Source organism: Grammomys surdaster, unplaced genomic scaffold (genome assembly GCF_004785775.1).
Source record: "Grammomys surdaster isolate TR1022 unplaced genomic scaffold, NIH_TR_1.0 364, whole genome shotgun sequence".
In the NCBI taxonomy this organism is placed as follows: domain Eukaryota; kingdom Metazoa; phylum Chordata; class Mammalia; order Rodentia; family Muridae; genus Grammomys; species Grammomys surdaster.
Window position 1 is genome coordinate 854,385 of NW_021604783.1, and position 23,743 is coordinate 878,127.

The following is a 23,743-nucleotide window of genomic DNA, read 5'->3' on the forward strand; positions in this document are numbered from 1 at the left end:
AAAGAAAACCATAAGCATTCTATGCTACAGCTTTTAGCACTAATTAATAAGACAGCGAGATGATATCTAAACGGACAGATGGAATGGATCAACCCTGGACTTACCAAAGTACAAATCTGCATGTTGTCTCATAGTCTGTCAAATAAAAATGTAAATGGTGAGAAAGTGGTTTCAGCAAGACGAAGTATTTTAATTTTGATGCCAGCTATTACAATTTGAATGGAGAAACAGGGAAAAAAAATTTCCAATGGAGCTTTCCTCGAAAAGGGTATCTTTTAAAATTATAATATGGATTATATAGGATGACTGTCCATCGAGCTTATGGATGGTAAAAGGTTTAATTTTAAAGGAAAAAGTTGAAGGCAATATTTAAAATAATATGAATAAAAGAACATGAAAATATAATGAAGTTTGTCAAAATTCAGATAGAGGGATAAGAAACTGTCATTTTAACAAAATAATGCCAAACCAAGTTCTTCACAGTTCTGCTTTCTATTCTAGTGCACAATCTTTATAACTGCTAAGTCTAGGGTTGGGGAATCCCAAACTCTCCACATGCAAGAGAGATTCTAAAACTTTAGCTACAGTAGCCTGATTGTTCTTTTTAAGAGGCAGCCAGCTCCGAACCCTTTTCTGTATCCAGCATGTGTCCTCAGAGGTGTGAAGGCTGCCAGAAAGAGAAGGACTCCCTGCTGCAAGGTGCAGGAAATCCAATGGGGAAGAAAGAAAGTATAAAGAGCCAGAGAACATCTTAGCATCCTCTGCGCTTTTTATTTTATAGGAGCCAATGGTAGGCAGCTTCTAAAGGTTAATACACACAACAAATGAGGTGCGGGAGGCAGTAGACTTCTCTCACAGTAGGCGAGCCACAAACAACTACTTTCCAAATGCATGATTAAGTACCTGTCAGCACTGGCAAGGAACAAGGAGTCTGACATTTCAGCCACACCACAGCCAGGGAGGTTGGTAGGCCCAGTGCAATGCATTCACACAACTGTCAGGGATTGAAAAAAAATGCATGTGATTCTAATAGTCACTTTCTGAATTTCTACCATTTCTCCCTCTACAAGACAGGCTCTCCCACTGGGCTGCAACCAATAGCCCGCAGCCATGAGTTCCGACGCCGAGATGGCCGTTTTCGGGGAGGCTGCTCCTTACCTCCGGAAGTCTGAAAAGGAGCGAATTGAGGCTCAGAATAAGCCTTTTGACGCCAAGTCATCCGTGTTCGTGGTGGATGCTAAGGAGTCTTTTGTAAAAGCAACGGTGCAGAGCAGGGAAGGGGGGAAGGTGACGGCCAAGACCGAAGGCGGAGCTGTGAGTAAAACATCTGGAGCTGCTGACACTACACCACTGGGCTAGTTTGACTGACACTTAGTTTCTAACTTAATATCTCTTGTTTATGGACAGACTGTAACAGTAAAAGATGATCAAGTTTTTCCCATGAACCCTCCCAAGTACGATAAGATCGAGGACATGGCCATGATGACCCACCTCCACGAGCCCGCTGTGCTGTACAACCTCAAAGAGCGTTATGCAGCCTGGATGATCTACGTGAGTTCGCTATCCTGGTTTTTTGATCAAGAGAGTAGTTAATAAGTTTTTTTTTCCTTTAAAAAAGTAGATAATGAATATCTTACCCAATAATTGTGTCCCCGTTTTTGATGCAGACCTACTCAGGCCTGTTCTGCGTCACTGTCAACCCCTACAAGTGGCTGCCAGTGTACAACGCAGAGGTGGTGGCAGCCTATCGAGGCAAAAAGCGCCAGGAAGCCCCGCCCCACATCTTCTCCATCTCTGACAACGCCTACCAATTCATGCTGACGGGTGAGTGGCTCAAATGGGTTTCACATGAATTATCACCTATAACCTAGCAATATCAGAGTCCAAAAGACCTTTAGAAAGAATCAGTTGTTCGTGATTGTTCATGATGTTCTCATTGTTCACAAAAGGTGTAAAAGCAGAGAAGGGTAGGCACTATCAAGCCAGGGACTTAACTCTGCTTGCAACTTAGCCCTGACACTCAGTGTCTTAGAGTCGCCTTGCTCGGAAATGTGTACTTTACTTTGTGTGTTTGAAGAATGAGAAAAATGGTAACTGAGGGACACACTGCTTGACTAGAAGTGCAAGTCACGTAATCGACGCCCCTCATTGCCTCAGTTGCTCCTTGCTTAGACTGGCTACTTTTAGAAGTACTGCCATTTTTAGTCATCAGATTCTTGATGGTGGCTTCTCCTTAGAGAAGGTGGTGTTTGGGATCCCTCATGCTTATAACCAGAAGCGTTTGGCCCACCAAGGATTTCACTTTGAAATATGTCTTCCTGGTCATTCTTTAAAAATTCAAGGAAGGCCATTCACAGGGTTGTATTCTGGGGCCAGAGGAAGAGGAAATGTTTTCTTTGTGAGGTTAATTCACCCATTTAGAAATGAAATCTTAACCTTGCCTTGAACACCACCATTCCCACCTGTAACAGAGCACGTGCTGCATTTCTAGCAGTAGCTATTAATCGGTGGGAAGTGTGCCATTAAAATCTATAGATGGTGACTGGGGGAGGGGAGGGCAGGGGAGAGGAGGGTCTGACTTTGGAATATACTGTCCTTTATATGAATACCAATAGGGTATTCTTCCTGTGGTGATGTAGTCATGACAGCAATTTATTGCTTTCTTTCTTAACTTGAAAGACTAGAGACTAAAACCCATCTATAACTTTATAATAATACAATGAAAAAATTTTCCATGGAAAATATGACACTTGAGTCACTATTCAAGAAAAATGTATGTGACTGATTTATGTGCTGACCACACATTGCTTCTCTTCCAGATCGGGAGAACCAGTCTATTTTGATCACGTATGTATTTCTATTCTGAAACTTACTGGTGTTTTCCTCTCACTGGGAAAATGAAAAATAAACCCAAGGAGAAAATTAGGTAGTACTAAAGAGATGACAAGACCAGCGAGGACCTAGGGTCTGTTTTAGCTTCAATGGAGAGGACAGGTCGAGTCCAGATGTAAAACAAGAACGCTGCAATTTATCCTGCTGGTCAGTATAGCCTTGAGAGCGCTAGCCATGTGGCACTCCTAGGAGTAGGAAATGTAAAATTTCCTCTTGGAGCTTGGCCAGAGCTCACTCCAGTTCAGAGAGTAGCACACAGCCTAATGAAGGTAAAGCTTTTGGGGAACAGCATCAGTCATGTTCTTTGAGGCCTACTTAGGGAACTTCTAACCCCTGTGAGGGCTAACTGGAGCTGTATTTCTAGTCTAAGGCAGCCAAGGGGTACACATCACTCAAGATTTCTTACTCCTCCCTCCATGGCTGCTTGGTGGACTCTTCAAGAGCAAGTCTCAACACCTTGAAAAGAGTCTGGACCATTTTAAGCACTCAAACCACTCGTTAAACAAATAATAAAGGGATTCCCCTACTTGTCAATGCAAACTAAGAGAAAAATATTAGTTATCTATAGACTAAAAAGACCTCACCTAGATGACAGTGACAGAGATAGATACAAAGACAGATGTATGAGAGAATAAATACTGTTGGTAGAAAGAGTTTCACTGGCCACAAAGTTTAATTTCCCACATATTGGTGTTTGTTGGACAGCGGAGAATCCGGGGCTGGGAAGACTGTGAACACGAAGCGTGTCATCCAGTACTTTGCAACAATTGCAGTCACTGGGGAGAAAAAGAAGGAGGAAGCACCTTCTGGTAAAATGCAGGTGAGATGATTGTCACATTCCAGAGTCCAGGCTCTTTGGGGGGCTCTCAGGCAAGGAAGCCCAGAGTCTAAGATGTGAGGACTGCTTTTTTCCTCATAGGGGACCCTGGAGGATCAAATCATCAGCGCTAATCCCCTGCTGGAGGCCTTTGGGAATGCCAAGACTGTGAGAAATGACAACTCCTCTCGCTTTGTGAGTCTCTTGGTCTTCTCTACTTTCCTTTGAAACTATATCGGAAGCATTGCCTTCACTCCTATCTGTGTACTTCAAACTTTGAAGCTAACATCATCTTTTTCCCTTCCAAGGGTAAATTCATCAGGATTCACTTTGGTACCACAGGGAAACTGGCTTCTGCTGATATTGAAACATGTGAGTAACTGGACCTTCTAACTAGATTCCAAGAATAACAAATGAGGTTTTGGAGGAACACTCTGCAGCTCCTGCTCAGCATGGAGCTTAGAAACCACCTCAGCTGCCAAACAGGCTTGCAGTGAGTGCCAGCCCTAGGCAAAATTCACAGGGAGCTTTACCAACCCAGGCATGAGCTAATGATTCTGTAGGAACTGCCAGGCATTCTTGGACTCGTTTGAAGTATGCTGGCTCAGAACACTTTCATTTCAAATTGAATATTTCAAAATTTTCAAAGAACAAAGTAACATGAGGGTAGTTGAGTTGTCTGTGGAGTCAAAGTATGTGATTTTTTCCTTTTCTGAGCCTTGATAACTGATCCCCTTAGTGGCCTCTCTATTAGAATGCCAGGAGACTCTAAGAAGCAGCAGTTTTAAGATTAGATTATATTCCAAATGTCAAGGTTCTTCTCTATGACAAGTGAGTGTCCCTTTAGCCAAGTACGTAGTTCCTTCATTTTTGAGGTGGTAAGAGGAAACTCAGTGTTTGCAGAGATGTAGCATGTGGCACCTTATAAACCTTGAGCTACTATCTCAAGGGGTCATAAGACTTAGCTGATGACCTCAAGTTCTAAAACCATTCTAAGACGCTTGGTAATCCCCTCTCATCTGACATTGGTTCTCCACTACAGATCTTCTGGAGAAGTCTAGAGTCACCTTCCAGCTAAAAGCTGAGAGAAGCTACCACATTTTTTACCAGATTATGTCTAACAAGAAGCCAGATCTAATTGGTAAGAACCTTACATTCACAGATGGAAGTTAGTGTTTCTATCAACAATTTCTAATACTAAACATATATCCTGAATCCTATGTACCCAGAAATGCTCCTGATCACCACCAACCCATATGACTATGCGTTTGTCAGTCAGGGGGAGATCACAGTGCCCAGCATTGATGACCAAGAAGAGTTGATGGCTACAGATGTAAGTCATATATTATGGATGAGTATATGCTAGCAAAAGCCTGGTTAGGGCAAACTACAAATCCCACCAAATGAGCAGTGTCTTCTGCCCTTACACTTACCCTCTTATGTCTCCTCACAGAGTGCCATTGATATTCTGGGCTTCACTTCTGATGAAAGAGTCTCCATCTATAAGCTCACAGGAGCCGTGATGCATTATGGGAACATGAAATTCAAGCAGAAGCAACGTGAGGAGCAGGCTGAGCCAGATGGCACCGAAGGTACCAAACCCAAACAGCCAAAGTCAAATAAAACTCTCTACATGAGTTCGAAAAGAAAATATAGCCCAAACTCATGTTTCTTTTGAAGCTGAGCTTCTAGAGAACACACTCAAATTTATCCCCAAATAGGGTGTATAAAGCAGTCTAAACATTCTACCTCTGTGTATTATGGGCCTGGAGGAGACAATGTTGGGAAACTAAATTCTGTTTCTGCAGTTGCTGACAAGGCTGCCTATCTTCAAAATCTGAACTCTGCTGACCTGCTCAAAGCCCTGTGTTACCCCAGGGTCAAGGTCGGTAATGAGTATGTCACCAAAGGCCAGACTGTGCAGCAGGTAAATGGATGCCCTTTGTGAAGCACACACACCAGAGACCTTCTTGATATTATTAATGATGCCAACAAGAACTGTTCTGTTTCTGAAGGTGTACAACTCAGTGGGTGCCCTGGCCAAAGCTGTCTACGAGAAGATGTTCTTGTGGATGGTCACCCGCATCAACCAGCAGCTGGACACCAAGCAGCCCAGGCAGTACTTCATTGGGGTCTTGGACATTGCTGGCTTTGAGATCTTTGATGTAAGTTGGCAGAAACTTTGTAAAAGTTTGCAAATCTTGTTCTTGTAGTCCTCAAGGAATATCTATGAAAACTGACTGTATATAAACTCATTCATGCAAAAGGACTGAAAATCTGGACAAGGGTATGAACTTTGGAGTTAACTAGAGATCTGTCCTTTTCTCACCGTGTGATTGTGGGGGTAGCACATGCCTGGTCTTCGAAGAATTTCAGACCCATCAATGTCTGTAACACCTTCTTGCATGTCTTTTTGTCAGTTACAATGCTGCTGCATTTAAAGCTCTTAAAACAGTCCTCAATACACAAACAGCAATCAGTAAATGATTGACAAGATGGTAAAGCAACAATAGCATCCAAGTGGCACCAGGAAAGGGGATGTCAAGTGATAGACTTTGAGATCCCTATCTGCTTAATTAGGGAAATGAAGTGTGTTTTGACACTACGGTATCTTCTGCAACTGACCAGGCAGAAGTGGACAGAAATGGCAACTAAATAAACTATGTATGTCTGCCTAAAAAGAACACCATCCAGTCCAGTCAGCCAAAGTGATATGCTCTCTTCGTACCAGTAGGATTATATCTGTGGACCTTTTTTCTATGAGCATATTGATAACTTGATGAAATTTGAGTAAGGGGCTTTGCTACAAGTGAGACAAAAGCCCCACCATGGCGAGAGAGTGGTTAACCTGCCCCACTGAGGAAAACCCAGAGACACCTTCCTGAGATATGGAATGCTAATTTTCATCTCCACCTATTTAGTTCAACAGCCTGGAGCAGCTGTGCATCAACTTCACCAACGAGAAACTGCAACAGTTTTTCAACCACCACATGTTCGTGCTGGAGCAGGAGGAGTACAAGAAGGAAGGCATCGAGTGGGAGTTCATTGACTTTGGGATGGACCTGGCGGCCTGCATCGAGCTCATCGAGAAGGTTTGTGTGCCCTGTTTAGATCATAGTTGTATGGTGTGTAAACAAAAGACAACAAAACTTGGATATGTGCAATGAAAAAGGATGTCTACTGATAAACAAAATGAAGAAAGTATGGTGATAAATTCGACAAGATGTTTTCTTTTAAAAAACATTCATTCTTTGACTACTTTGCACACACACACACATATAATACATTATACATTATAATATATTTTGGTTATTCCAATTCCACATTACCCCCGCCCCTGCCTAATTCTTGACCCTTCCTCAAAAAGTCTTTCTTCTACTTATTTTTTTTTTTGATCCCCTGAGTTTGCATGAGCATACATGAACATGGAGGAGAGGACTGCTTACCACACCATGGGCAACTTACTAGTGGCTATCCCACAGAAAAAAAATACACCTTCTCTCTCTAGCTGCCACTAACTGCTAGTCGTTCTTCAGAGCAGGGTGGAGCCTGTGAACCTTCCCATCCAAGGTTAACAGACCCCATTTTGTACAGGTGATGGGCTGGTAACTAATCACAGCTACTGAGATCATGAGGACAGTGGCCAGCTATGTCATATCCAGAGACACTGGTTCACCCATCCCCCATCTTTCAGCCCCTTCATTCCTTCTGTTCTCTCTTTGGAGAGAGATATGTTCTATAGAGTCCAGAACTCTATGCATATCCAGAATTTACAATCAAAGTCTTACATAGAAAGCTATCTTCCTTAAAAAAAATTTAGCACTTATTAGAACATTTTTTCCTTACTTCTCTGGCATCTTTGGAATATGAATTTCTAATGCTGTAGACAGAAGCTTTCAAATTCGAGCTGTGCTAAGCTCATCTCAAATACAACACTAAGACATTGCTCCCTGCTCTCACTCCCATGAGTTCTTTCTGCAAAGGTTGAGTAAGTCTTGGAGTCTGCATTGTTTGTAAGACCAACAATGAACTAGTGCAACTAGTTTGGAAGGTGTACTTGGAAGAAATTCTGCTATAAGACTTTTGGGGTAGAGACACAAACTCCAGAAGGGCATAGCCCTCAAGAGTTTCATTAAATCAATGACTTCTAACCAAACAAAGGAGTCTTCATTAGCTCTGTGTAACTGAAGACAGATTTTAGCCATTTGTGTCATCTTTCACTCCTATGAGCAGACAGAGTTCACGTAGCATTTCTTTCTGTGTTTATTCTTTTAGCCCATGGGCATCTTCTCCATCCTGGAAGAGGAGTGCATGTTCCCCAAGGCGACAGACACCTCCTTCAAGAACAAGCTGTATGAACAGCATCTTGGAAAGTCCAACAACTTCCAGAAGCCCAAACCTGCCAAAGGCAAGGTTGAGGCCCACTTCTCCCTGGTGCACTATGCTGGCACTGTAGACTACAACATTGCCGGCTGGCTGGACAAGAACAAGGACCCACTGAATGAGACCGTGGTGGGGCTGTACCAGAAGTCTTCAATGAAAACTCTGGCTTACCTCTTTTCTGGGGCAGCAGCAGCTGCTGAAGCAGGTGATTTTCAATCAGCAATATTTATAAATGTGGAACTCATAAGCAGAGAAGTGTGGCTTATGACCATGCTTTCCTTTCTCCCCCAGAGTCTGGTGGCGGTGGTGGAAAGAAAGGGGCAAAGAAGAAGGGTTCTTCCTTCCAGACGGTGTCAGCTCTCTTCAGGGTACAAACTTCATTTTCTCTCTTAGCAGGTTTAGATTATATGCTGCTATATATAAAGGGTGTGGTAGGGCTAGGATATTGTCTTGAAGGCTCTGAAATTGGGTAGGGATGGGTCAGCTGACAGTGGTAGACCTGAATTTTAGGGAGAGTCAGAATAACTTTGAAGCAATCCCCCAATAAATAAGGGTCAGGAGTGAATTATAGAAGCATCAGATGGAAAACTAAATTGGGAACTTGGCAATGAGGTCATTCTGCATTAAAAAAAATTTCTCCAGTAGGAGAGGATTGCATATATGATGAAATTTTCTTGAACTTCTGGGAGCTTCCAAGTGATTTAGGTTCCTAAGTATATACTAGGAGTCTATCCTTAGTCGAGGCCTCTTTGAAAGTGGAGGTGAATCACGGCAGGAATTGAAGAGTGAGTCAAAAGGAGAAAATATAAGAAACCAGATGTGATAAATCAGGAGGATTTCAAGGAAAAAAATTTCTCTTTTCTTGGCAATCTCAGCTCTTAATTACATCTTGAAAACCAGATGCTCTTGTTTTGCTGAAAGACTTTCTCTGAAAAATGGTAAACTTTTGATACTCAGTAATATAACTCTTAGTAAGATGATACAGCTGTGTGACCAGAACAAGAAAAGAGCTTGTGAGAGTAAAGTGATCAATGGAAGGTTGGAAGGAAGCACTGGATTAGGAGCTAAGCCATGCCAAATATCTCAGTAAAGGCCCTACGAATGGATGTAGTGCCACTGTATCTCAGTGGGCCTCACCCTTGCCTGTATCTATCACAGCGCTGTGATAGATATGTACCATGCCAAGAAATTCATCAGCAGCGAGTGGCCATCTCAACAACTAACAGGAAATCATGGTAATGGTCCACAAAGCATAAGCCAGGAGGACATATCAAGGACTCAGAAACTCCAGCCATGAGTTTAGAAAATTCAAAACTGGATACTATTCAGTAGAATTGAAACAGAGTGGTAGCTCATGGTCATTATATCTTTAAATAGGAGTGTATATAACAGCACATACTAAACAAGCAATTCTATGACTCCACAGGAGAATCTGAATAAGCTGATGACCAATCTGAGGAGCACTCACCCCCACTTTGTACGGTGCATCATCCCCAATGAAACCAAGACTCCTGGTAAGATACTTCTGGAATCTATCCTGACAGGTCCCAGTGTGTTCATCTCAGAGTCTAGACCATGAAATGCACGTGTCCTTTCAGGTGCCATGGAGCATGAACTGGTCCTGCACCAGCTCAGGTGTAACGGGGTGCTGGAAGGCATCCGCATCTGCCGGAAGGGGTTCCCCAGCAGGATCCTCTATGCAGACTTCAAGCAGAGGTTGTATATTTGTCACTGTGAACTATCTTAAGGTTTTTTCTTTTTCTTTTTAACAATTAGAAAGGCAGCACATTCAAGTGACTTGGGGACACATTGTAAAGTCCTTTGGCTATACAAAGAATATATAAAGGAGCAATATAGTTCCTTCAATAGTGTCACTATGGTTAGGAGATTTATTTGGTGATAATATCTATGTCATTTATTTGGTTGGTTTAAACAGATACAAGGTTTTGAATGCAAGTGCCATCCCTGAGGGACAGTTCATCGATAGCAAGAAGGCTTCTGAGAAGCTGCTTGGCTCCATCGATATTGACCATACTCAGTACAAGTTTGGTCACACCAAGGTAATCCTCTTGAAATTCAACTGAATGTTTTCCTGCCCCTTTGAACTTTGTGTGACGCTTCTGACCTGCAACATTGCCTGCACACAGGTCTTTTTCAAAGCTGGTCTTCTGGGGCTCCTAGAAGAGATGAGAGATGACAAGTTGGCCCAGCTTATTACCCGGACCCAGGCCATGTGCAGAGGGTACTTGGCGAGAGTGGAGTACCAGAAGATGGTGGAGAGAAGGTATGGATAAAAGCAACATTCACTGTTCTAGTTCCTTTATTCCTGATTCCTGTTAGAATCCAACTTTGAACATTTCTGTTCCTATCACAGAGAGTCCATCTTCTGCATCCAGTACAATGTCCGTGCCTTCATGAATGTGAAGCACTGGCCCTGGATGAAGCTGTATTTCAAGATCAAACCTCTCTTGAAGAGTGCAGAGACAGAGAAGGAGATGGCCAACATGAAGGAAGAATTTGAAAAAGCTAAAGAAAACCTCGCGAAGGCGGAGGCCAAGAGAAAAGAGCTGGAAGAAAAGATGGTAGCTCTGATGCAAGAGAAAAACGACCTGCAGCTCCAAGTTCAGTCTGTGAGTCTCACAGTTCTCTCTGACGCTAAAAATCTCAGCTCAGTGCTAATTCCTCAGAATCAAGTGACAGGCTAACAATCGTTTCAATTAACAACTCCTTTGAGTGCCCTGTAACATTCCACATGCAACAGTACCACAAATCAGTTCAGTAGGAGTCTTAGTTGCCTGGAAAAAAAGTCCCAAATGTTTCAGATTCTTTAATCGCTTTTCTTGGCAGACTATGAATGGGAAATCGTGAAATATTTGCTTTCCCACAATCCTACCTATTGCCAAATGCCAAAAGAACAATATTATTAGTGAATAGGAAGGAGACCTTGTAATAAAAATGTATCATTCTCAGTTCAATATTCCAAATATTTAACCAATAGTCCTATAAAAACTTTCTATACAGTTTTGTTTTTAGGAATTTTAGACTAAAAGTATTGGATTAAGGCAAGGCTTTCTATAGATAGTGTCTCTCTTTTTTTTTTTATGCATGGCATGAGGGATTGAGCTGATGATCTCATTCTGATGAATGAATAAATATCCAGAGACTTGGAAAATAATATGTGATGAGGGGTTACCATCTAATCTATTTTTGTTTTCCCCAAGCTGCCATCATAATCAAGCATAGAAACATGAAAGGTTCCCCTTTAGTTTTCTGAATCAGAAGGGGAAATAATCAGTCCCACAGGGTCTTTATTCTGAATATATAACAAAAGGAATTGCAAACATCAAGGTTGGCTTGTATCTTTACTGTAGTTTGTAGAGACTGAGGTTTTCCAAAATGAGAAGAATAAAGAGATTATTGAAGATGATGCCTAAGCTTGATCCAACTATTCTCTCTCTCTCTCTCTCTCTCTCTCTCTCTCTCTCTCTCTCTCTCTCTCTGTGTGTGTGTGTGTGTATGTATGTATGTGTGTGTTAGCAGTATTTCATCTACTACCTACCTAGTAACTATCTCATGAGTTGTAGAGTCTAGAGATACAGGATGTTGTCACAGAGTTTACATGTCAAATCCTGTTTCTTCACAGGGAACAAGGTTAATGCTTATCCAAGTACTACCATAGTATATGTACTATGTTGTCATTTGAAGATACTCTTTCCATTTAGGTCACTTTTTTTTTTTTTGATATTCACTCTCCTCTTAGCAAGGTCGTGATACTTTATTAAAATAAAACTCTTTATTTTAATATCTTTCTATACTAAACTTTAATAAATATAAACATTAAACAAAGAACGCTGATTTGAAATTATATGCCGACACATTAAACATAAAACAAAACAATGGTATCATGGTTTTACTGGAAACCATGTTTTACATTTCTCTGCTATTATTCAAGTTAATAGTGAATGCCCTGATGATTTTGCTCAGTGGCGGAAAGCTAACTAAAAGAAACTTAATGCTTTTAAACATCATTTGCTTGCTTATTTTAAAAATATTAATAGAATCTAAAAGGTCCAGAGAACCAAAATCTAAAAATTTCTAATATGTCTTTACAGGAAGCAGACAGCTTGGCTGATGCAGAGGAAAGATGTGACCAGCTTATCAAAACCAAAATCCAACTGGAAGCCAAAATCAAAGAGGTGACCGAGAGAGCCGAGGACGAGGAGGAGATCAATGCCGAGCTCACAGCCAAGAAGAGGAAGCTGGAGGACGAGTGCTCAGAGCTGAAGAAGGACATCGATGACCTTGAGCTGACACTGGCCAAGGTTGAGAAGGAGAAGCATGCCACGGAGAACAAGGTTTGAGATGTATACATGGGAAGCTTAGGACTCATTTTAATTAAGAAGTAAAGCATAAAACCGTAACTATTAAGATCTAATGTTTAATGCAAAGCATGTTTGTTTCCAAGGTGAAAAACCTCACAGAGGAGATGGCAGGCCTGGATGAAACCATTGCCAAGCTGACCAAGGAGAAGAAGGCTCTCCAAGAGGCCCACCAGCAGACCCTGGATGACCTGCAGGCAGAGGAAGACAAAGTCAACACCCTGACCAAAGCCAAAATCAAGCTTGAACAGCAAGTGGATGATGTGAGTCTAAGCCCTCAGAAATATTTTTTAACCTTTATAATTAAGCAAGCATGAGCTTGTCTCCCCATGACATACTGGATATTACCAAAGCGCTTTCCCCACACAAGAACTTTAGGATGTAATTGCTGACATGAAGACCAAGGTGCACACACAAGAAAATCAACAAGACATGTGGCTGATAACAGATGATATGAATAAAAAGAATGAAAGGCAATGAGGTCTTGTTCATCAAGATTTGTATGAACAAAACAGTCTTTAGCTCACTAGAAACACTGGTGGCTTCAAGAACCCAAGGGCAAAGGCACATGTTTTAAGTAGAAAGCATAGCAACATGTCAACAGGCCTCATGCTCAGAGGGACAAGAGAACACTAGACAAGAATGTGAAGATCAGCTGGCCTTACACATGATAGGATATCCAAGAGAGAACCTATTGGACATGTGTGAATACAGGATACATTAGCCAAATCATGGTGTGAAAACATCTCTTTGCTGCCCATCACATGTGGGAAATATTGCCAATAAGGCACTCAGTGAGGTATATAGAAGCCATGATGTCTTGCTAGTAATCATGGCACATATCACTACACTTCACATTTTAAACACTGACTCTTTGGTCTAAGCATGCAACAGTACAAATGGAGGAGTGATGAGACAGGTCTTCCTAATTCAATAATTCATAACTTCCCCCCTCCCATCCGCAAAGCATGCTGATACACTATGAATTAATGTCACTAACTTAGCTTGGGGCAAATATGCAATTCTAGGGACTGCATTTAGGAATTGTTAACTTTTAGCTTGAAGGCTCTCTGGAACAAGAAAAGAAAATTCGGATGGATCTTGAAAGAGCCAAGAGGAAACTGGAGGGTGACCTAAAACTAGCCCAAGAGTCCACAATGGACGTAGAAAATGACAAACAGCAGCTCGATGAGAAACTCAAAAAGTAAGCAGTGAAGATAAAGATCTCGGGGTGGGGGAGATTATTATCAATGGCTCTGTGACTGACCCAAGGGCTTTTCCTATAGGAAAGAGTTTGAAATGAGCAACCTGCAGAGCAAGATTGAGGATGAGCAGGCCCTTGGCATGCAACTGCAGAAGAAGATCAAGGAGTTGCAGGTAAGTCAATGACTTCCATCAGTCTAACTCATCAGGGAAAAAAATGACTGACCCAAGATGCTGAGTCTGTTCTTTCCACCACCCCCAGGCCCGCATCGAGGAGCTGGAGGAGGAAATCGAGGCAGAACGGGCCTCCAGGGCCAAAGCAGAGAAGCAGCGCTCTGACCTCTCCCGGGAACTGGAGGAGATCAGCGAGAGGCTGGAAGAAGCTGGCGGAGCCACTTCAGCCCAGATCGAGATGAACAAGAAGAGAGAGGCTGAGTTCCAGAAAATGCGCAGGGACCTGGAGGAGGCCACCCTGCAGCATGAAGCCACAGCGGCTACCCTGAGGAAGAAGCATGCGGACAGCGTGGCTGAGCTCGGGGAGCAGATTGACAACCTGCAGCGGGTCAAGCAGAAGCTGGAGAAGGAGAAGAGTGAGATGAAGATGGAGATCGATGATCTCGCCAGTAACATGGAGGTCATCTCCAAATCTAAGGTGCAAACATGATATAATTGTCAAAGAGATTTCTGTAGACAAATCATTAAGAACTTACAGGAGGAGGGGCAACACAAATTGGGACTAGGGAAACGGGGAGTAAGCCTTCCGTGCTCACCCTAAGTAAGAATAGCCATATCCAAATAACAGAAGGAGTGAAAACTGAGCTCCTTCAGAAACCAAAAATTACTATGCCACTATACATTTTGAAGTTTTAAAATGCTTTATATCAATCATAGGGCTTTTCATTCATCCTTTATGATCAAACAAAATTTGCTTCTCATAAACATGCCACGGGCTCAGTCAGGCATCATTGTCTTAAACCACAGCTAAGAAAATATAAAGAAGGCACTGGATTCAACAAATAACATAGTAGTGATATGCTCAGACCATGTGTCTTGTTATTCTTCTCACGACAGCTCAAGCTTGTTATTATCTTTGTCTGTAAAGACAGTTTTATTCTCAAATCAACAGCTATGTCTGGATCACTCAAGTGTTCTTTGTACAAGTTTTTGCTTGACTAGTTTCTGCAACTCTTTGAATACAGGGAAACCTTGAGAAGATGTGCCGCACACTGGAGGACCAAGTGAGTGAGCTGAAGACCAAAGAGGAGGAACAGCAGCGGCTGATCAATGAGCTGACTGCGCAGAGGGGACGTCTGCAGACGGAGTCAGGTAGGCTGTATCTGTGAAACCACAAACTTACCATGGATGTTCAATTTGCTGAACACTTTACTGAGTTACTTGAGGTCACATATCACCTTCCATGGAAGCATCTCATTATTGAACAATGATATAAGGTTGCTTCTTTTCAGAAAAAGATAGGTCATTCAGTAGGTAGGTAGGTAGCTAGATAGGTTGGTTGATACAATCATTTTTGCTTCGAACATCATATAACAGATTTGGATGCAATCAAAAAGTTATCAACTATGAGTTGGGCATTAGGTACATACCCGTAGTTGTAGTTCCAGGGAGTTGAGGTAGACGAATGCTAAGTTTAAGATCAATCTGTAATATGTTCTGTGCTTTAGGCCTGCTTAGACTACATAGCAAGGCTTGATCTCAAAACAAACAGAATTATCAAATACAAAGTTTATCTCCCTATTGACTCTTCACTTTTCCAAATACTGTTACAAGCTAACAGTTATTTTTCCTCATTAGCCTGATGTTATTCCTATTTGAAGATGACACATCTTGGGAATGATGGAGTACCTTGTCTAAGTGCAAATTGGTGGGAATGAACACAGTTCAGTAAGGAAACAGGAGCACAAGTGAAGCTGTAGTTTTGACCAGCCTGATTGGGAAGTCAGAATGAATTCTTCTTAATGACTTGACAAACTTTCTGCTAAAGTCATGTTGCTCCTCCTGTGACACTCAAAGACTGTATTATTGTTATTAAGGTGGGCAGGACATTCAGAGTAAAACAAAGCTATTCTCAAGTTAGGATACTCCCCAAAATGTCTCCTCTTTAGCACACATTTTAATTCCTATCAGTGTTATGATCTTAAAAAGGTTAAACATTAAACACATGCTTCCTAATATATTTCAAAACAGGTAAGACTTGTAATGAATTTTCACAGGGGTGCCACAAGGCTTTCCTAGCCTTGTATTTTCTGAACATGTTACTTCAAGAACGGAAGTCAAACTTAAACACCATTTAGTTTGGGAGCTGTTTACAATTCGGAACCAATTTATTCTGGGGACAGAAAGACAGTCACTTGTTTTCCCATCATGGGTAGGCTCCCAGAGTGTCTACTGAGCATCCGTTCTGCATATGAGGTCTGTTGTTTGAAGATTTCTATTTCCAACCAAAAAATGTTTCAGGTGGCCAACTCAGTAACTTGGTAGCCAGAAAGTATCTGAGTGCTTTGAACGATTTCTGTACTTTGTTTGTCATGTGTTCACTCAACTCTTTTAACTGCAATCAGATCATCTTAAATATCTCCCAAAACCTTCTTGGTTGATCATAAAGAGTTTGGCTCAAAATTCTCCATATTCTCATTGCACAAAGATTTGCTCATCAGCATTGAAGTGGACGATGGGCATCTGATATAATCTCCATCTGCCACCGTGTTTTAGACTCTTTGCTCCAGTTTTTTATTTTGGAGCTTTAATGTCTAATGTCAGGGTGAGTTTTCTGGACCTTGGTCTTTACAGGTGAATATTCACGCCAGCTGGATGAAAAGGATTCATTGGTTTCCCAGCTCTCCAGGGGCAAACAGGCATTCACTCAACAGATTGAGGAGCTGAAGAGGCAGCTTGAAGAGGAGATAAAGGTGAACTGGCTTCTTCTTGTTGTCATGGCTATCATTGGTCTTGCAGTTGTTTGTACTTTCACCGTGTGTATGAATCCCACCCCGTTTGTTGGTGGGATCTAAGAGCTTAGAGAATAAATACCAATTTAAACACATAAAATTAAATTTCTAAACTTTTATTTTTCAGGCCAAGAGTGCCCTGGCTCATGCTCTTCAGTCCTCCCGCCATGACTGTGACCTACTGCGGGAACAGTATGAAGAGGAGCAGGAAGCCAAGGCTGAGCTGCAGAGGGCCATGTCCAAAGCCAACAGCGAGGTGGCCCAGTGGAGGACAAAATATGAGACAGATGCCATCCAACGCACAGAAGAGCTGGAGGAGGCCAAGTATGTGCCTGACTTGGTGAAAATGACAATATATCTACTAACAAAGTGCTTGGATCAGGAATTCTCTGTGGGCAGAGGGTCCTTGCTTTCTCAAAGCTCAAGAATGCTAGAGAAAATGTGAACATCAATCCATATGGGAAATACAAATTCCCTAGGTAGTCTGTGGAAAGATACCACAGAAGTCCATGGCAGACAGAGAAAAGATGTAGGCAAGAGGAAGCCAAATGATAATTTTTCAAAGGGGGGAACTCTTGACCTCATTCTGTCTATACAGATGCAGATAGAATTAGTATGGTAGCTTATTCAGTTAATTATACACTCTCATGTGTTTCTCCTCTCTTTCTCTCTCTCTCTCTCTCTCTCTCTCAACCACTAATGCAATAATTGGCCTAGGGGTATGAATGCAAAGAGAAAAATAATCTGGATGGATAGTAGCTCTCTTTTTATATGCAAAACTATGACTGTAAGAGGAAATAGAAATATGTGATCAAGGCCCAGCGTGGTATACTGACAGAGATGCTGCAGTAAGGGAGAAAGCACATTGTTTTATAAAGGAATAGACCATCCAACGCCATCTGAAAGTTCAAGGCTGAATTTTTGTGAGAAAGGATCTAGGTAGAAGCGAATCTTACTCATCAGTTTAAGGTGCCCTTAGGCATTCATTCTCAGAATAATGCACAATCTATATGCTGATGAAATTAATGTTTCGACAGATGCTTAAGAGTGATTTTGAAATAAACTCTCAGAATTGCATTTATCTTGGGAAAGATTTTTTTTTTTAAATTGATGGATTAACAAAAAGCTGACGAAAAAAGAGAAGAGATACAATTACTCACAGACAAGGATGTCTCACTTTTAACATGGTCAACATTACTTACTATGTGAGCCAGCCTATAAGAACACAAAGATTAGCAAAATACAGATGCCACTCTCTGAGCACTAAAACTGAGTGGAGACACAGGTATAACTGGCAGGAATTTGACGCAGATTCTAAGTTCTACAAAGAAGGCAAAGGGATCAAGTTGGCTGAAGCTCAATAAAATATAACTATGCTGAAATGTGGCTGCATTTAGCACTTGGTGGTAGGAGACCAACGGTGAGCTCCCAGAGAACCCATTGTACCCAACAAGCTTCAGAAACCTAGTTGGGGAAGTTTGGCTTTGGAAGTGCTCACTTATAGCTGAAATAGTCAGCTCTACTGATAACCATTCCCATCTACTATCCATTCCCATTTCTCAGGAAGAAGCTGGCACAGCGTCTGCAGGATGCTGAGGAGCATGTAGAAGCTGTGAATGCCAAGTGTGCTTCCCTGGAGAAGACGAAGCAGAGGCTGCAGAACGAGGTGGAGGACCTCATGATTGATGTGGAGAGGACCAACGCCGCCTGTGCCGCCCTGGACAAGAAGCAGAGAAACTTCGATAAGGTGTGCTCTCAGATCCTTCTTTAATGTGATCAGCCTTCCAAAACCACTTGGCTACCCCATTCATTAGCAGGAACTGTGGTGTGTGTGTGTGTGTGTATGCACATGTGTGTGTGTAGTACTTTGTTACTTTTTTCCTTCATAATTATTTTCAATCTGAGATCACTCAGATCAGACTTAGAGTTTCTAGAACACACGGCTTCTACCCTGACCCCTCAAACTTTATCAGCTACATTTTTCTCCACCCTTTGCTCTTTAGATCCTGGCAGAATGGAAACAGAAGTATGAGGAAACCCATGCTGAACTTGAAGCTTCCCAGAAGGAGTCCCGCTCTCTCAGCACTGAGCTGTTCAAGATTAAGAATGCTTATGAGGAATCTTTAGACCAACTCGAAACCTTGAAAAGGGAGAATAAGAATTTGCAACGTATGTCTCCCATTTTCTTTAACAAGGGATTTGAAGGAACACATCCCCCATCTCTATACATATTTTTGTTTCTTTTTTCCTAACAGAGGAGATTTCTGACCTCACTGAACAGATTGCAGAAGGAGGGAAACGTATCCATGAATTGGAGAAAATAAAGAAGCAAATTGAGCAGGAAAAATCTGAGCTCCAGGCTGCTTTAGAGGAAGCAGAGGTAGACAATCTATTGAACAGTTCACAATTACAGAAGGAACTAGGTCCTTTCTCTGGGGTGCAAAGATTGGTGAATCAAAAACATGAAAAATGATTTTTAATTCTCTCCACTGAGGATGAAGATAAAGAATGAACACAAGTACCAAAAGAACATATTAAGAACTGTGGTAGAAACAGAAAACAAACAAAGATGAGTAAGGGGAGGGTCCTTTCTGGCTGGAGAGAGGAAAGTACATAACACCAACAATTATGCACATTATGTATTTCTATAGCAATATAGTAAAGGAGCATATCAGAATGAATGGTGGTAGCACAAAGACAGAAACAAGTGAGGAGAAATAGTTTAACCTTTGTTGGATACTGCACAGTGACATTTTCCTGCTAACAATGGCTCTTGCTGTCCTTAAGGCATCTCTGGAGCACGAGGAGGGAAAGATCCTGCGCATCCAGCTGGAGCTGAACCAAGTCAAGTCTGAGATCGACAGGAAGATTGCTGAGAAGGATGAGGAGATCGACCAGCTGAAGAGAAACCACATTAGAGTCGTGGAGTCCATGCAGAGCACGCTGGACGCTGAGATCAGGAGCAGGAACGATGCCATCAGGCTTAAGAAGAAGATGGAGGGAGACCTCAACGAGATGGAAATCCAGCTGAACCACTCGAACCGCATGGCTGCCGAGGCCCTGAGAAACTACAGGAACACACAAGGCATCCTCAAAGTAGGTAACACCAAGAGGTGATGCCAAATGAGTGGTGTGACCTGTCCCAAGGACACAGTGTCTCAATGATGACTGTTCACTGCACAGGACACTCAGCTGCACCTGGATGATGCTCTCCGGGGCCAGGAGGACCTGAAGGAGCAGCTGGCCATGGTTGAGCGCAGAGCCAACCTGCTACAGGCTGAGATTGAAGAGCTGCGGGCCACGCTGGAACAGACAGAGAGGAGCAGGAAGATTGCAGAGCAGGAGCTGCTGGATGCCAGTGAGCGTGTGCAGCTCCTCCACACCCAGGTGTGTAAATGAGTATGAAGGGGAAACTGATGCATGGATATTAGCTTTGCATAGAAATATACACATAGTGTTTTAGGAAGAACTAAGTTTAACATGTATAACATTTTTGTTTATTCAACCTATGATGTCCAGAATAGACTGTCCTTTAAAAATATGCTGTAAATTCAGATAACTTATGGAACCCCTAAGGGATGCTAGTTAATAACTAGTTTACAGGCTCTTTTGAATAACTAGTTTACAGGCTCTTTTGGACATCTGACTTTCTAATTTTGTTCTTCAATATTTAATATTTTCTGTGGTTGGTATTTTAATCAGAACACCAGCCTCATCAACACCAAGAAGAAGCTGGAGACAGACATTTCCCAAATCCAGGGAGAGATGGAAGACATCGTCCAGGAAGCCCGCAATGCAGAAGAGAAGGCCAAGAAAGCCATCACTGATGTGAGCAGAGAGTGAAATGGAGATAGCAAGTCTGAATCCTGCAGGGCTTTGTTAGCCCTTAATCAACTCTGTTTTATCACTTGCCAGGCTGCCATGATGGCGGAGGAGCTGAAGAAGGAGCAGGACACCAGCGCCCACCTGGAGCGGATGAAGAAGAACTTGGAGCAGACGGTGAAGGACCTGCAGCACCGTCTGGATGAGGCTGAGCAGCTGGCACTGAAGGGCGGCAAGAAGCAGATCCAGAAACTGGAGGCCAGGGTGGGTGTCTTGGTCAACATGTGTTCCTGTCTTTCTACTCTAGCACATGACTGTCAATATGTAAGACAGCTAGACCTTGTAGGGCTTCCTGAGATGAAGAGCAGGTAGTCCCTATTGTCTAACAGCTTAGGTTTGGGCACTTGGATGAAGACATCAGGATCTACATATAAAACAGCAGGTCAGTTGAAGACGTATAAACTCATTGACTAATTAGGTGATAAAAATATTTTTATAAATCTGCCTTTGGGGGTTGAAGAGATGGATCCAAGGTTAAGAACAAATTACTGTTCATCCATAGTTCCATCCATGTGATGGCTCACTAGCATCTAAAACTTCAATTCCATGGGATCTGATAACCACTTCTGACCTGTGTCACTCATACACAAAAAGTAAAATAAGCAAATCTAAAAGTAAAAAATTTTTCATCTTCCTTTTTGTGTAGGTCCGTGAACTTGAAGGAGAAGTCGAAAACGAACAGAAGCGCAATGTTGAAGCTATCAAGGGTCTGCGCAAACATGAGAGAAGAGTGAAAGAACTCACTTACCAAGTAAGGAAAGGCTTCTCTGGGTTTATACCCCTATCCACAAGACATTAAACACCATAGGTACAGAAAAGAGAAGTGATATTTATGCTTTTAAGAAACTCACACTTTAAAAACTCTTTCAGACTGAGGAAGACCGCAAGAACGTTCTCAGGCTCCAGGACCTTGTGGACAAACTACAGTCAAAGGTCAAGGCATACAAGAGACAAGCTGAGGAAGCGGTAAGATCAGAACCCCTGACATGACGGGGTGGCCAACAGACACTAGAAGGCAAGGAAAAAAAAAAGATGAGCAAAACAGTGGGAAATGTCCTAGCGAGGGTTTAAGAATGTGGTACAATAAGTCAGAGAGAAATTGTACTAGTGAGAATAAGGATGGGGGTATAGCTCAGTGGAAGAATGTGGGCTTGGCATCTCTGATGCCCTGAGTCCAGTTGTAAGCATCAAACCCAAGCAGCCAAAGCATAGTCCCTATAGTGTTCTAGAGAAGGGGCGGAACCAGAGAGCCAAGCAGAAAGTAGATCACAAGGTCTTCTGGGTCCTAGAAAGAAGCCTTCATCATTATACAAATACAATCAGGCCACAGAATCAAGGAATATATTCCCTCCTAGACCAGATGTGGCTTGCTTTTAATTTTTAAAAGTGTCCTTACCACAGTGTAGAGAAAAGATTGTTGGATAACCCAAGTAGGTACAAGAATGCATGTTAGAAGGTTTTTTCAGGTGGGTGTGTGGGTTACAGAAATAAAACAAAAAGAATTGATGAGATTCAGGATTTTTTCTAGAGAGAGAAGGCATTAGGCTTGCCAGTAGGCTGGCCCTGGAAGTAAAAGGAAGCTAAGCAGGAGTAATCCTTCAAGTTGGGGTGTGAGTAGCCAGGTGGGTGAAGTAAGCTATAACCGAAATGGAAAACAAAGGGGACTAGATGATCCAGATGAGAAGGAAGTAGGAATTCTACTTTAATTACATCACAAGTCATTGTTGTACACACAGAGATCCAGGGAGCAGCTAAGTGTTATACATAGTACTGAGGCCAGAAGGTTTAGTAATGCTCTAACCAGTGAGTGGCTGCAGCTTTACACCGTCACATTTACCCTTCTCTGACTCCTAAGGAGTCAAGTGTCACTTGTATCTTTGTGGATACATGTACCTACACATTGCAGATAAGGTCCTCTGTCCATTGGTGGCTTTTTTTGACCCCCTGAGCTCTTAGCTCTGAGAATAAAAGGAAGAGGAGGAGGACAGCAAAGGAAGAAGACGGAACAGACCTACATACATGTGCACCTCGCACCATAGCCTGTCAAACCACCTAGCTTCCCTCCACTCCAGCTCTTGCATTTGTTCTACTGTGAGAGGAAGATGCAAGGGCTTTTCTGATCTACCCCTATTCAAAGTAATTTTAAGCTTCATAAATGTTCTAAATCTGAATTTCATATTTTGCAAAGGTTCTTAATGAGACATTAAAAAAAAAGAATAATTACTGGAGACTAAATTAAAACTGGCCTTTCAAAATTCATTACTGTATCTACAAGCATAATCAGAGACAACTTGGATTATTTTATAGAATAATAAACATGTTTAATTTCTAAACTTTATTAAGTGGGGGATAATTTATGACCCAAGTGGCAATAATTTATATTCAGTTTGGTGTCATAGAGATTGCTTGTGTGAGTCTCGTTCATCCTTGGGAGCCTCAACAGCAATGACAACAGAGCCTGGGACACACAATCATAGTAGTGTTAGCTTTTCTGAAAGTTCAGAGACAATGTCACCTGTGTTTAACAATGACTTCATGAAGCATACAGGGGGTTAATAGGATAAAATAATGTACACATTTCTCTAGACTTCTTTGAAAACTTATTAGAGTGGATTGGTTTTAAGCAAAAAGACACCCAAGATGCACTGACCCTAAAGTCTAAAAACGTGAGCATTTCTTCCTTACAAATGCATTCTTATTCACAGGAGGAACAATCCAATGTCAACCTGGCCAAATTCCGCAAGATCCAGCACGAGCTGGAGGAAGCCGAGGAGCGGGCTGACATTGCCGAGTCCCAGGTCAACAAGCTGCGGGTGAAGAGCCGGGAGGTTCACACCAAAATCATAAGCGAAGAGTGATCGATCCAAATGCAGGAAAGTGACCAAAGAGATGAGCAAAATGTGAAGATCTTTGTCACTCTGTTTTGTACTTATGACTTTTGGAGATAAAAAATTTATCTGCCAAGAGCTTGTCAGTGTCTTTTTCCCCCTTTTCCATGGCAGCTGGTCGTTGTGTACATCAAGGAGAGAAAAAGAAAAGAAACATTTTGCTTACATCTATGACAAAATCCTTAGTCACCTAAGTTAGGCATGGAGAGCAGCCAGGCCAAGCCCAGTAAGTACCACACACATGCCTATGGGAAGACGGGAGAGCTTAGAGTCATGCCAAGGCTTGGCCCAACACCTGGCTTCTGTAAATGAGGTTATTGATTACTTTCCTGA

At 42.1% G+C, this 23,743-nt stretch overlaps 1 protein-coding gene across 1 annotated transcript; it reads left to right on the plus strand.

Annotated features, from left to right (window-relative positions):
• The first annotated feature begins 1,070 nt into the window (after positions 1-1,070).
• LOC114631753 (myosin-1) lies at positions 1,071-23,486 on the plus strand. Its single transcript, XM_028780149.1, has 38 exons — positions 1,071-1,314; positions 1,408-1,551; positions 1,668-1,824; positions 2,820-2,847; positions 3,598-3,712; positions 3,812-3,904; positions 4,018-4,081; positions 4,752-4,850; positions 4,939-5,042; positions 5,163-5,301; positions 5,518-5,636; positions 5,725-5,874; positions 6,631-6,801; positions 7,985-8,297; positions 8,384-8,460; positions 9,519-9,606; positions 9,691-9,808; positions 10,029-10,152; positions 10,240-10,376; positions 10,467-10,722; positions 12,205-12,447; positions 12,558-12,734; positions 13,530-13,675; positions 13,758-13,848; positions 13,937-14,326; positions 14,874-15,000; positions 16,483-16,601; positions 16,768-16,964; positions 18,204-18,387; positions 18,644-18,809; positions 18,896-19,020; positions 19,428-19,736; positions 19,824-20,027; positions 20,343-20,468; positions 20,556-20,726; positions 21,169-21,273; positions 21,393-21,488; positions 23,228-23,486. Exons 1-38 carry the CDS (start codon positions 1,111-1,113, stop codon positions 23,378-23,380), a joined length of 5,829 nt encoding a protein of 1,942 aa, XP_028635982.1. The 5' UTR covers positions 1,071-1,110; the 3' UTR covers positions 23,381-23,486.
• Positions 23,487-23,743: the final 257 nt, after the last annotated feature.